This window comes from Seriola aureovittata, chromosome 5, assembly GCF_021018895.1.
Source record: "Seriola aureovittata isolate HTS-2021-v1 ecotype China chromosome 5, ASM2101889v1, whole genome shotgun sequence".
Lineage (NCBI taxonomy): Eukaryota > Metazoa > Chordata > Actinopteri > Carangiformes > Carangidae > Seriola > Seriola aureovittata.
Genome location: NC_079368.1, coordinates 15,676,306 through 15,691,241, shown reverse-complemented (window position 1 = coordinate 15,691,241; position 14,936 = coordinate 15,676,306). Strand labels below are relative to the sequence as shown.

Genomic DNA, 14,936 nt, shown 5'->3' with positions numbered 1-14,936 from the left:
GCTTGACTTCTTTATTCTCAATAAATATCACTTGGTTTTTAATAAATATTACTTTGTCATCAGATACTGATGATAAGCGGATAAGAACTTTAGAAGTTTAATTTCTCATTCATATTAAACTTGACTATAAAAATTAATTTTTCAACAATTCAAGGCTTTGTTAAATAAATAAATACATCATTCATACTATGCAGTGAAATCAAATCTTTGCTTTGCTGAGCCGCTCGTCCAGGCGGGTCAGCAGACAGTGGAGAAACGTGTATCTGTTCATGTCCTGCTCAAACTTCGGCAGGCTGCAGTTCTGGAGATCTGCGTGGCCGCTCGTCGCATCCTGGATGTACTGGCTGATATTCATCAGCTCATCCGACAGGTTCGGGGTCAGCGGGGACAGTTTCACCATGTAGCAGAGGAAGGGGCTGAGGTGGTGAGCGACGAAGGGGTGCCGCTCCGGTCCCACCAGCTGCGTGACGTTCAGGGAAAGGCAGGAGTTTTTGGGGAGCAGCTCGGGCGCACGCTGCAGGAGACGAGATGATCAGCAGGTGTTCACAACAGAGGAGGAGTCTTTACTACATGGGATACATTTAGTCGAGCATTGTAACCTACTTGGACGCAATTTCCAGATACTTTACCTGAGTATTTTCATTTTATGTTACTTAAAAATTGTAGCTCACTTTTTTACCCGACTAAATTTACGTGAGATTTTACATGAAAAAAAATCAATAAATATGATTCGTTTTGATTAATCCATCCAATATATATGAAGCAGTTAAACATTGCTACAACGTCACAGTAGCCTACAATGATCAAACACCCTATAACACTGGCAGAGGCCATTCTGCATAATGGTTTTTGCTAACACTTCTGTACTTTTACTTAAGGAACATTTTGAGCTACTTTTGTACTAGAGAATTTCATATTGTAGTGCTACTTTTACTTAAGTAAATAATCTGACTACTTCTTCCACCACTGATTATAACGCTCCTTACGTCAATGAAGGTTACCACTTCAGTAGCCTCTGAATACACCCTAAAACTAAGCTTCCTTCTATTTACCCTTGCTCTGAAGAGTGGTTACATTTTTTTGTTTAAAAACCCAATAGACTACCCTTTGTTCCTAAACGTATTAACTGTAAACTGTAATTATAACCCCCCCCCCAGAAGTAGGCCTGGTAGAGTAGGCCACGTCATACAAAATCAACAAAAGTCATTTGCATGCATGTGGTGTTCCAGTAACAATAATAAAGAGCTCGCATCTTCCCACCCCTGCATGTTACAATCATATCAATATGAGCTGTTCTTATAGGTGAACACATCAAATTATGCATCAGAAAGCTTACAAGTTTGTGGAAAGCAGTCCGTATCTCCTTCTGGAGGAAATCGATGGTCTCGTTCTTTGCTCCATCTGTAATAGATCTGCAGGCGGCTTGTGCAATGCTCATGCACAGGATGAGGACTATAGCAGTGACATGAAAGAGCACACAGTGGAGATTAATTAGATTTGAATACACACAGATAGAGATAGAGAGAGAGAGAGAGTCAGAGAGAGAGAGAGAGAGAGACGTGATATGCACCACTGGAGAGTTTCAGTGTTGTGCAAGTTTGCCCGCAGAAGTTGTGGGGCTGCCTGGTTTAAAAATAGCGGTGAGACACTTACCAGCACGGAAGTCCATGACAGCAGAAGGCTTTAGTCGACAGCAGACTCTCTGATGTGACACTTTCTCTGATCCATCTTTCGAGGATCACTTTTATTAGGACTCCTTAGATAAAGATCAAAAATGTTCAGTCTTCTCAACATTTTCCCCTGCGTGTTTTTGGTATGGCTATTACATAGAAAGTTCAGTTTTACACTCTGGGAGTTCCCTCTAAAACTTTGGTTCAGAGAAACCTACACATCCCATCACTACAGTCAAAACAAAAAATCAGATTAAATCTTTAAAACTCAACTTGGCATAAAAATTCACAGCACTCTTTGTAACAGGAAATTTGTTCTAAAATCCTAAAAAAATTATATTTGTAAAGTGAGTGAGTGTGTGTGTGTATTGGAAAAAGACAGCACATTCCTCATACTATCTTTGGGGGTCATAAAACTCAATTTATATCACGCCTACAGAACTTGTGGCGCCTGCACTGCTGTATGTGCATTCAAATTTTTCTGTTCATGTCTACTTTTAACTTGGTTCAGTGCCATACCAGGTAGTCATGTCAAGCGTGATGAAGTATGTACTACAGGTGTATGAGTGTATAAAAGCAGACTGTAGTGAACATGCATTGCGCTCTTGGTCAGTAACACTCTTGTTGTTGGCTGAGACGTCCACTTGCAAGTGTCAGAATAAACTGGAAAGACCACTCTCCTGTTGTTTCCTGAAATTCCCACGACAGTTTGTTCTTTTACTTTCCCACATAAGGAGTCTCAAACTGTGTTTTTGCAGTAAAATTACAGTTCCAGTACTTTGAATTAAATATTTTATTATTGGCAGGTTACATTTGAAACAATCATAAAGTAGGTATCTAATCATAAAGTATCCAGTCAGAATGGAGCAAAACAGAAAGCTGACAGAAAATGTGGAACACATCTTTCAATATAAATAAAATAAATACTAATAAATATAGAAAACCTTAAATAACAGACCAATAAATAAATCATTTGTCCAAAGTTTGTCCACAGGAGGTCATGTTTGTGAAACCTTCTACCCATGACCTGGCAAAGTGGATGATTTTGAAGCCACTCGTTTTCATTTTGTAAATGTCTGAAGCTGTTATATTTGTGTGGCATTCCTGTGAATTAGCAGCTTTGTGTGGACCTTTGCTTGCCTGTTGAACAGCTTCTTTGAAGTGATTACGAAACGCTTTGATGTTGCGCATGATAACATCCCGGTGCTGCTTAGTGGTGACATTCCCGACGATTGTCGGCAGGTGCTTGTCGAGGTAGCAGGTGATGGCATGGATAGAAGTCTGGATTTCCTTGGTGGTGTTTCCGACAGGAACAGTTATTCCCTCAAGGGGCTCTAAGTTCTTTGGTGGTGATCCATGAAATATGTGTTTCACCTGGAGAGGAAGTGAGAGGCATCAGGTCAACAATGGAGTACAGAGCTCAGAGACCTCCATCTACAGTGAAGAGGCAGCTTGACTTTGTGATACCTTTTCTGTTATGTCACATTGATTGGCTTTTGCCACTGAATACATATCAAATGAAATGGAAATATTATAAAAACAGGACTGGGGTCCCTCAGTATCACTTTCAATGGACTGTAAATGTTATGAACTTAAAGTATAATATGTTTACTTACATAAATCCGCTCTGCCGCCAGTAGATTACAAAGAGGCAGCACTACATCCTTCATTTTGTCCTGAAACTTCCCTACATCAAGTTGTTGGGAGGCCATGAAGGAGATGTGCATCATAACAATGCAGGAAAGCAGGAGCTCTGAAAGAAGTTATGAACAAAAAATATGACCAACCAGAACAACCAGAAGCTTCCTCAAGTCTAAGTGAAATTAGCTTCACGGAGTCAAAACTCAAGATCTGGAGAGAATGACAGACTCTAAGGGAGTTTTATTTAAAAGCTCATTTCATATTTTAAGCAGCTTCACTTCAGTTAATGTTTCAATTTGTCCCTAAACACTTATAGTACTTAGATATACTCTTAAAATCATTACATAATTATCAAAGAAACTCTAAAGCATTGTTACAGATGGAGTATGAGATTTTACTTAGTTTCTTACAGTTTTCAGGGGCAAAAAAACCCTGAAGAATTTATTATAATTTAATTTTAACAGCTTACCTTTACCAAAAGACATGGTGTGATTTTTGTCCGTTTGCCTTTGAGTTAGTGCCTCTAAACTGGTGCACACTGAGCTTATATATCGAAACATGGGATGGGATTTTTTTGTTCTATGCCATCAGCCGGGTATGACGCATGCTTGCGTGGCATTATCGTTTGAAAAATCATCTTCTAAATGTTTCTATTTTGCATTTCTAGGGCAGTGTTCACCACAATGGTTATATCTGAGGAGTCAATGCAAACTGCCAGTCTTATCTAATTATCTAAGATGTTTGATGTTTGTTGCTTAAATGAAAAAAAAATTAATTCTGCTGTCATTACAGGTTTAACTGTCATTTACCACAGAATTTTAATGCAGAGGTATCATAGAAATCATTGTTACGATGCATTCAAACCTTACGAGAGCATGACAAGAGCATAAACTGGCATTGTCTATCTCACTAAACTTTTGTTCTTTCTTTCCAAAGATTTCCTCAACACATGAAGGTTCTGATTTCCATAGATCTGTGATGGCAATGATGATGTTCATATTTGCACTGCCAATTAATATTGATACTGTACATTAAATATTGTTGCGTTTACTGTGTTATGTAGGAATTTGAAATTGGCTATATTGTGTTTGATAATGAATTTCCCAGTAACATGTGTCCTCAAAAAATCTACAGACTTCTTTCTATCACTAAGATATTTTATTGCGGACAACACAGCACAGGATGTTTGCCTATAATACGTAAGATTTAAAACATCATCGTTAATGTCAACCACAGAGATAGTAAAAGATCAGTGTAGCTTCATGGGGTTCAAACCCTCGAACAAAGACCGCAACTTTGCTCCACCTTTGTCATAAACCTTTGTGCAGACATTCAGAAGATGAATCTTAGCAACTTTGGTGATCCCCACACTTTTTATCTTTCTTTATTTTCTCTATCCATCCCTATCACTAATAGTTTTGTTTTTTAGGGAAATATGCTGACAACAATTGGATGGATTGGCATGACATTTGGTTCAGACTAGGGGTACACCGGTATTGACAGTAACCATGGATGACATTGTGTCAATAATACACATTATAATTTTTGTTTTTTTGTTAACTTGTATTTGAGTCTAATTCATTTGACAAAACACACAATGAACAAATTTAAAGATGAACGGATATTCAAGTTTGAATGAAATGTAATTACTTTGGTGATCCCCCAACTTTTCACTTTTACTTAGTGTTTTGTACTAATTAGCAAATGCTAACATGCAAACACTGAAGCAGTAAACATGGGAAACATTATACCTGCTTAGCATTTGCATGTTGGCTGTGTCATTATTAGCAGGCTAGCTTGGTGATGTTAGCAGCAGCTCAAAGCACCACTGTGCCCAAGAGCTGCTAGCATGTTTGTTTGTTTGTTATAGCATTAGAGAGTGCCAGTGTGTGCCACATAGAAGAAATGTATCTTGCTCTTGCAGGACAAACAAAGGTATAACTAGTTACCATGAAGTGTCCCAGTCAGGGGCCAAAGTTGTTCAATGCATCATCCGCATGCACAAAAATGTTCCTGTCAGCAATCAAGTTAAAAATCTTGGGTCATGTAGAAATGTCCTGGTTTAAATGTGAATTTATCTAAACCTCACCTGTATATCATTTTTATTTATCTATGTATTTATTTTTTGTCTTCTTAAATTCTTCTAATCAGATATTTCACAGTCATACCATCTACAACCTGTTGCACAGACACCAAGTCCTGACTGGATCAGAGAGATTATAAGAGAGGATCTAAACCTACAAGGACTTTGACTGGATGCAGTGCCCCTGGAGAGAGCTCCAGCTGTTGCCAGGCAACCAACAACCATTTGTAAACAAACACTGGGGGCCTTTTTCCTGAAAGACTGAACAAAGACCAACTGAATCCTGTAGCTGCTGTCTTTCTCTTAACAAATCTATGTTACAAATGTCATACAGCAACTACAGTTGACAGGCATGATGTCAAACACACTTTCTGCTGTGTTAGAAGAGCAGATTCGTCACTTGTGTCTGACTGACTTTCCTTGTGGACATGGCAACTGGGTGAGTTTCTTTTTGTTTTTTTTTACTGCTGTGAGCTGGTTGCAGTATTTTGTAATTATCTATAAGAATAAGTGCGCCTAGTAGTTTAAAGGAGTCTTCACTGCCTACAGTAGCTTGCTTTTTCTATTAGATACAGTATCAATAAACATAGTGATTATATATATATATATATTATTTTATCAGAGAAAGAGCAAAGATGGTAGAGATGCAGCAGAGACAGAGGAGACAGACAGCCTCCTGGATCTGCTGAGCTGCTCTCACTCCCCATGGTGGCATGATACATCATGGAGCCCTCAAGCTCCGGCCCTGAGAAAGCTGGCTGTGCTCTCACCAGAATGCCTGCATACTGACTTCATTTACAAGTACTTTAATACACTACGCATTGTGGACAAGGGTGTAAGTATACTGATTTTCTTTAATAAACCCAAATGTTGTACTTTAAATTTGATTCAATCCCCTGGCCCGTTCTCACCTGACCAGGCCACAAGCCTTTTCACAGGATTTGAAAAATTTGGTGAAACATAAACAATATAATTCATCATTCATTCTTGAATTTTAATTGAATAAACACAAACATTTTATTACATTAATACACAGTCTCTGGCCTCAAATTCTCACAGCAAGATGAGGTTTTCTCTCAGAAGAACTTAACAAATCTGCATTTCCAGATCAATTATTAACTACTCAGAGTAGAGTCTTTTCATAGCATTTCGAAATCTTAGCACTCCCATTTGTAGGTGTATCACGAAACCTACCTCAACACTCACAGTCTGTGCTCCTGATACTGACAGAAATAACCGCAGAATAGTAGGAACAGGTGGCACACTGACAAAAATATCAAACACAATTGTAATGTCACAGAAACATAAATAAGCACAGACTGTTATTCATAAACCTGTTGCCCTAGTGCATACTGGGAGGCTTTCCACTACACCTGCCCCTCTGGAATGCCACTATGGTATTTATTATAATCCCAAAACATGTTAGAAAAGTCCCTAAACCCAAAAACTTGGTATAGAAGAAAACAAGTTAGAACAAGGCCTAAATCTTAAATTTTTCGTTGCATCTAAATCCCAAAATGGACATTTGGGTACAAAAAGTAAACAGAATCCAAAAAAAATGATCACATTTTGATCTTGTCTGGGGGTCCTCAGGGGCTCTAAGCAACCACCTCTGCCTACAACTACTTGTGACAACCTGATCTTATCCAAAACAAAAGTAATTAATGCTTGATGTTTTAGACAATTAAAAAACATGTGCTTGATTCCAGGTGTCAGTCATCGACAATGGCCTGTTAAAGTTCTCAAAGCTGGAGGAACTGGTTCTGAGTGCCAACAAAATCTCAGAGATCCCTGCACAGAACTTTCCCAGCACTTTGAAGGTGAGGCAAAAGTTCTCTGCAGCCCTTCAGATTAAATTTATTTCCACAGGTTTCTGATGAAGTCATTAAATGGTGATTAACAACTGAATCATAAAGAAAGTTTAGCTCAGTTATGTCCAGTTGCAAAACATACATGAAATCATAACTTGTACGTCAAAGTCTAGGAGGTGTTGTGATGTAGTGATGATTTTTTTTTTTTTCAAAGATTTTGGAACTACGTGCCAACTGGTTATCTGCTCTCAACAGTCTCACCAACTGTACGCCTCCACGCCTACAGTACCTCAGCCTCAGCTCAAACAACCTTGGTCACCATCAGGACATCTCTAATCTTACCGGAAAACACTGGTTAGTACACACTCACACTCACACACACAGACAAAACACACACACACACACACACACACTCATACACACACACGAAACACACACACACACACACACACACGAAACACACACACACACAAAACACACACACACACACACACACACACACACACACACACACACACACACACACACACACACACACACACACACACACACACACACACACACACACACACACACACACACAGGAAGTCAGCTGGTCTTAAAGAGGTAAACCAAAACCAGGTCAAATGAAAAGTCAAGTCAAGATGAGGCCTTTTATGTTGTGGTCTTGTAGAGGGACAGTGTGTCAAGGTTTTTTTATTTGCTTATTCATTTATTGTAGTTTTAAGACCTTTATTTATTTTAGTTTGACTTGTGCTCATGTCAAAATACAGCTGTCTTATTATTTGATCCAAAAACTCGGTATAGAAGAAAACAAGTCAGAACAAGGCCTAAATCTTAAATTTTTCGTTGCACAATCTAAATCCCAAAATGTACATTTAGGTACAAAAAGTAAACAGAATCCAAAATAAACAGTAAGTGACACAGAAAGCCTGGGACAGTGTAGGGCTGCAAACAACTACATAATATTTTATTTTCATCATTTATTTATCACTCTGAAAATCATTCCCTTAATAATTTATAATTAATGAATAGAGTATAACATTTTTTAAAAATAGTAAAAAAAAAAAAAAATGCCCATAAGAATTCCCCAAAGATATTCAGCTTATATCACAGACATATCAAAAACTTGAAGAAGCTTGTGAATTTCTTCTCAATTAATTATCATAATTACCAATTTATTGCAATTCATTGTACCAACCCAATATTTGTCAACCAATTACTCATCTAATTAACTTACTATTTTGACTCTAATGCTCTGGCAGGTTTCTGGGGGCCTGGGGAAATAATGCCATTGTTGTGTGTAGTGAGCCCAAGAACAAAAACACACTCACTCACTCAAACACACACACACACACTCACACACACACACATAGTCTGGCTGCCCTGTAAACCCGATGGCTGTCTCTGACCTCAGGCCACAGCTGGTATGTTTGGACCTCAGTGACTGTGAGTTTCAGGACCAGCAGGCCCTGCTGAGCGCCTTGAGCACACTCCCCTGTCTCAAGACATTAATTCTGGAGGGAAACCCCTTCACCCTTGCACCCTCCTACCCGGGCTTCACTGTGGACAGTCTCCCACAGCTCTCTTGCCTGGACACCTCACGGATCTCCCCTGAGGAAAGACATCGTTTTAGGGGCTTGGCCAAGATGAGCGGTGAGACTGTGGACTGTGCTGTCAAATAGTATATCTGAGTGCTGTGAGCATGGGCTACTGTTTTTGTAGGTTTTCTTTTTAATTTTCCAAATTAACAGTTTCACAGTCATTACAGTTTATATGAGGATCGTTTTCCTTTGTACAGATCTGATAGTGGATCGTGCATCAGCCAGAGTGAGTGTGGGCAGAATGAAGGGAATCCCAGACCCATTGATGAGTGTGGATGAAAATGCTCCAGACTTCCCTGTCGTCACCTACAGCTATTTTATCACATACGAGTTCCTCGGTCATCACACACCCATTAATCTGGTGACGTATCTTTCAAACGCTAATCATTCTCTTTAAGTTCAGCGACGTCCAGAAGGTCATGTAAAAACTGAATTCAAAGCAAATGTATTTTTAGCATAACTTTGGATTTTTTTCATAACAGTTTCATTTTGTAAATGACTGATAATTCACAAATGTTTGCAAATATTTGTTCAACATTTCAAATATTTTATTAGATAAATTCCCATTTTTTTCAAGTCTGTCTTAAAGACAATACTCACGTGTCCATTTCAAGAGTCATTCATTGCTGTAATGGCTCTCCTTGTCCATACTGGCTGCAAAAAAGCAAAAAGAAATGCATTAGGAACTTCAGCTGACGCTAATATGTGGTTTCAACAGTCTGAGTAAGACAAAACAAGTGGGTATCTTGAATGAATTTTAGTAAACAAAGTGTCCAAGGAAGTGAAATGGTGAATTTTGTGCAAGAAAAAGGCAGTAATTTTACAAAATAACCACAAGATTAGGCAAAGTCAAACCGCTGAAGCCTTACATTAACTTCATCTGAAGTTTTGGAGTCATATTTACTCAGAGACAGAACAATTATAGCAACTAATGACTCTTTCAGGGAGCAAATGGGAATGTGTTTAATGTTTTGAGATCAACTTGAAAAATGTGAATCTGTCCTTTAATCTCAAATCCAAAGGTTCACAGGTAAAGACGTCATTCATGGCAGAAAACAAACGAAAATATCAGAGAGCTGCTAAGACATTTAATTTAATAGAGCAACATTTTGATCTCACATGTTCAGCATAACACTCGGGTGGTTGCAGTCTGTCTATTTAAACCCTGATTATGTCTGTATGAAAAGAGCTGCAATAGAAAAGGAAAAATTTAAAAAACATTAAATCTATTAGATCACAAAAGCTCAATACACAAGTCACATAAATCAAACAAGAAAAATTATCACAGAACCTACGACATTAAAAAAATATTAAATTAGCTAATACAAACAACTTGCAACTTGCCACAAATTCATACCTAAGCTGTAACGTGTCTCCTTTGATGTATGAAAACCATTTTGTTGTTGTAGCTTAGGCAAAATAGATTTTATTATCTTTACACACAGAGTGCCATTTCAACAAAATACAATCAGTTTTTTATATGTGCTTTGTTTTGTGAGGTTATTCTAAAGCGAACATTAAACATTGCAGAATGTGAAATTTGGAAGTTTGAAATGAACATGTTCAAAATATTCCTCAGGACACTGATGAAGAACATCTGCACAGAAATAAACCAGTCAGTTATTATTATTTTGGTTTTGTTCACAGAAAGTTGACGGTGAGTCTAAATTTGAAACAGCGCATGTGACAGAGGACGGTTCCAGTGATGCTGACCAACAATCAAACAAGACCTGTGAAAGAGAAACGTCCAAAGCAGACAGTGGAGTCTCTATTGTCAATACTGAGGAAACCTGCCATGCTGCTGCACAAGGTGATAACAGTTCCCTTATTTGATCTGCAGTTTTCAGGCCTACAGGCGAATGGATTCCTGCCCGACAAACACAAATACTGATAACGCTGAAGCAGTTCTTTCTACAGAAAGATAAAAACCAACAGGTTGATGCCATTCAGTGAATTGGTATGACAGAGTTTGGAAATAATGTCAGTATGATGTTTGGGTAAATTAAACTTCGTAATTTATCCTGTATAACCTGGATGAACTTTTTCTTATCAGTTTCTACGGAATTTACACATATGCCTTCAGAGAAACGTACAGTCAGAGCGACCTGCGGAGAATTGTACACACTGGATGGAAATTGGATGACGAGACTGATCATTTATCAAGCTTTATCATGTGTCAACACTTTCCTTAACTTAGCACTCAATCTGTGGTTTGTTTGTATATTCTTTGATGTGTGTCTCTCTCACTTGCCAAAAGCCTGAATTATTTTTGTGTTTTTGTGATTTTGTACATGAAGTACCTTTTGTGTGTGTGTGAGTTTCGCTTACACATTTTGATGATTTCATTTCCTAGTGTCAAGGCACAGCACGTCAAAGCTGACATGGTCAGAGTGCATGGACTTCAGTGATGCACAAATGTATATTGTTAGTGATCTGGGAGGCTTAAAGAAATTCCTCAATCAAGGACTTTATGTTAGGATTGAGGAGGAAAAGGTAAAGAAAATAACGTTTGTGGGGTTAAACATTTAGATGCAAAATGTGTCAGGACTCATATTCTGGCATTTGACATTTTAGGTCCTATCATGGCCTGCTGCTTCTGAAGACATCCCAGCAGCCAAACCCAGTCGAACTGTCAAAGAGAAGAAAGGCGGGAAAGGGAAGGAAGTGAGCTTAGAATTTTGTTCCTATTGAATCACAAACTGTAGACACCCCTTGCACTGGTCAGCAGGTGGCCCAAATAACATAAGGATTATTGAGCCAATCTGATCAATAATCCTACCGGGATATCCTGAATGGTTCATTCACAGAATGGGGCATGAGGAGAATTACTGAAAATCTGGGCATGTTACTATGGCAACCAATGTGCTACAACTTAATGGTCACAGGCTTGTTTTCTGGCCTTAACTCATTTAAACCACCACAGATGCTCTTAATACTATTAGACTGTGGCCAGAGTTTGTAAAGTTGCACTTTGTAGAGGGCAGTAGTCCTGTCTCTAAATTATTAATGTGTACGTTAGAATGTGCAAGGTTTAATTTGGGGTAGATGATTAACTATATTATACAAATTTAACATTGTTGTATTAGTTTGACATGTTTTAGGGAGGGTGTTGCAGTTTTCATATTTTATATCATTATTACATAATAACCCTGGGGAGGGCTGCGTTTTTGTACGATGTGAAACATAAGGTTCAGCCTTCCTCAGCATCCAAATACTTTACACACTGTTCCTAAAAAATGTGGTCGATAACATGCAGTAAGATCACAGTCATTACATTTATTGCTCTGATGGAACTTAGTTCTAATTTTTATTTAGCCCTTGATATCAGTGCTTTACATGTGACTTTCATGTCTTGTGTTATGTAGCTAAAGAGGATTGTTATACGCTGGTCTGGTTTGAATCAGATAAAATTAGATCAATTACATCTAAACATTCATGTCATTGGTGTCTTCGTTAGTCTCCAATCAAATCTGGTTCCACCAAAGACAAGTCTAAAGACAAAAAGAAGAAATCTGTCCCAGAGCTGGTGCAGGACGCCCCCATCAGAAGAAGCCTTGGCTCTGTCCACATCCCCCTGCAAAGCCTGGTGAAAGGACATCATAAGGTCAACGTCCTCTGTGACCTTGGTGTCCTGCGCACAGAGTCTGAAGTGAAAGCTATGACAACACTTGAAAAGGCAAGTTTACATGCAGAACAGGTGTCTACATAGCCAGGATGTTGCTGAGATAGTATGATCATTATATGTTTCATTTCTCTTTGAGTTACAAGAAACAACTGGGGTTCACATTGGCAGACACTCTAGCAGGATTTCTGATGTCCTAAACAGTGACTCTGACTATGAAAGGAAGACAAACTACAAAACACATGGGGCGTCCTACATGATTATAAATTGTTAAACTGACGATTGTTTCATTTGGCATATGTTTTTCACTCATCTGTAGGATCTGGGAAAGAAAATCAAAGAGGACAAGAAGACAGAGGACAAGGAATCAAAGCAGAGAGGAGGCAGTGGTACAAGGCAGAAGAATACAGCATCTTCAAAAGGTTAATAAGATCATTATCTGAATTAGTTAATCAGAGTTAGTTTTAAAATGGGATTGGCATAAATAAATAGTAGAAAATATGTCTGATAAAAGCACCACACCTCACCACTTTGTGAGTCAGAGCTGCTGTGGACAAACTATGATGTTATTCTATGGTTGGCCTCATTATATTGTACATGTGGTTTATATCTAGTAGGGGATATTAATGAAGAAGGCCAAAAGTGAGAGGCACACTTTGAAATTTAAAAACGTATTTTCTGTGTTTTGATTCTTCAGTCAGGAAACTCTTCTTTTCAGTCTCCTGAATCCTGTTCAATGTTGTGCTCTATAGGCAAAGGAAAGGGAAAGAAGGAGCGTGAGGTGGATGTTCACACAGACAACTCTCTGTCTACCCAACTGGAACCAGGGACTGTGGAGTTGAGTGTAGAGCTCGAGAAATGGCAGTCTGCGTCTGAAGCTCACCAACTCCTGCTACCGACCCAGACCTCCTGAGACATAGAGCCTGTTTTATCTCAATACAAGGTTTTTACAATCTACCCACTAGGAAAAAAAAACCAAAAACACAAAATTATTCTCCCTGCATTCCCTCCTTACTGCTGACTGTGAACATACCACAGAGTTGAACCGGATATTAAATGTATTACAATTTGATGTGGGCTGTGGATGTTGCTGCACAACTTTCCAGCCAAAATATGTTCTTCTAAATGCACTGGAAATAATACATTTCCATGATTAAGCCTACTGACGCACTTCAGTGAAAGCAAAGAAATATTTTCAACCCAAAACCTAAAGGTAAAAGAGCAGTCATACTATTTGCTTTCACTTTACACATGATGTCAATATAAGTAAAACTGAAAAAGGGGACACAACCAATCTGGAGGATATTAGTTTCCATTAAATGAAAGCTATTAAGTCACGAGTACAAACCAAGTAGCATAGTCCAACTGATGGAAAACTTTATTTTCTAAACTGTCTAGATTGTCTTGCTACAAGTATATTACCTGGCTTTGTGATCCTATTTGAAACTTCAAAGTGGTTTAATGTCATGGTACATGCTACACACAGATTAATGTTCTGCACATACTTATGATACAGAAAGAAAGTCACTACTCACAAGGAGAGCGCTGCTATGAGTTGAGCAAACATGTTTAAATCCCCCAAATCAGCATTTATAAGCAGAATATAAACATTTAATAAATGTTTATAACACACTATGATCTAGTAGTATGCAGCTAAAAGGATATTACAAGTGTTTATTGATGTAAAGTATTTGTCAACAATTGTTTCTCTACGATGCATGTTTTACATTTTTAAACTGTTTTACTATGTTGTCATTCATTATCGACTCAGCAGCCTCGACCTATGGGTGTCCACAGGAGGAGTTATAATTGTTGAAATATACATTAAGACTTATATTTGCTTACAATAGTGTCTTTTAATCCATTTGTTAAATTTTTATATACAGCCTATAAATGATTGACAGGGGGACTTTCAGACATGTCTACTTAATAAATCCTGTCAAGTCCTACTTGATAATCTGATTCACTTGTGAAGGTGCACACATGTTGTGTGTTACTTATGACAGTGTTTATAAACATCATACTTTGTTTAATCTGTGTGCTATGAACATATATTTTTAATTTGTTTTCTTCATTGTGAGTTAATGTGATCAGTCTTGGAAATGCTGAATTACTTAATAGGCAAAGTGAATAAATGGCCTGGGACACAGGCCTCAGGTTCACTATGAGTCACTTGGTTTGTAGTAATTTAGCTGACTGCAAATTTGTTTAGAACTATTCAATGCTGAAGTACATCAACTGAAATTTTGTGGGTGTGGTGGTTCCTGTTTATCACCTCATCTGGAGGCTCCTAAAACTGTAATACTGTGTTTACATCGTGCATATTTTTTAAGATAACTGTGTGTAAGCAAATTATCACTGATTTACTTAGAGAAAACCTGACAGAGGCCATATGAATACTAGTTATTTCCTAAACTCGGGCTTTGCGTAAAATATTATGTAAATGTCATATGTCGTGTATTGAGATCATTGTTCCTGACAGGACTTGGCAACAGGGTACAAGTA

At 38.1% G+C, this 14,936-nt stretch overlaps 1 protein-coding gene across 1 annotated transcript; it reads left to right on the top strand.

Moving 5' to 3' along the window:
- The first annotated feature begins 5,653 nt into the window (after nt 1-5,653).
- On the top strand, nt 5,654-13,650 carry LOC130169131 (leucine-rich repeat-containing protein 43-like). The gene is made up of 12 exons (XM_056375589.1): nt 5,654-5,833; nt 6,017-6,229; nt 7,104-7,214; nt 7,420-7,559; nt 8,623-8,861; nt 9,007-9,170; nt 10,457-10,619; nt 11,163-11,302; nt 11,384-11,473; nt 12,267-12,485; nt 12,751-12,853; nt 13,184-13,650. Exons 1-12 carry the CDS (start codon nt 5,747-5,749, stop codon nt 13,342-13,344), a joined length of 1,830 nt encoding a protein of 609 aa, XP_056231564.1. The 5' UTR covers nt 5,654-5,746; the 3' UTR covers nt 13,345-13,650.
- The last annotated feature ends 1,286 nt before the right edge of the window (nt 13,651-14,936 follow it).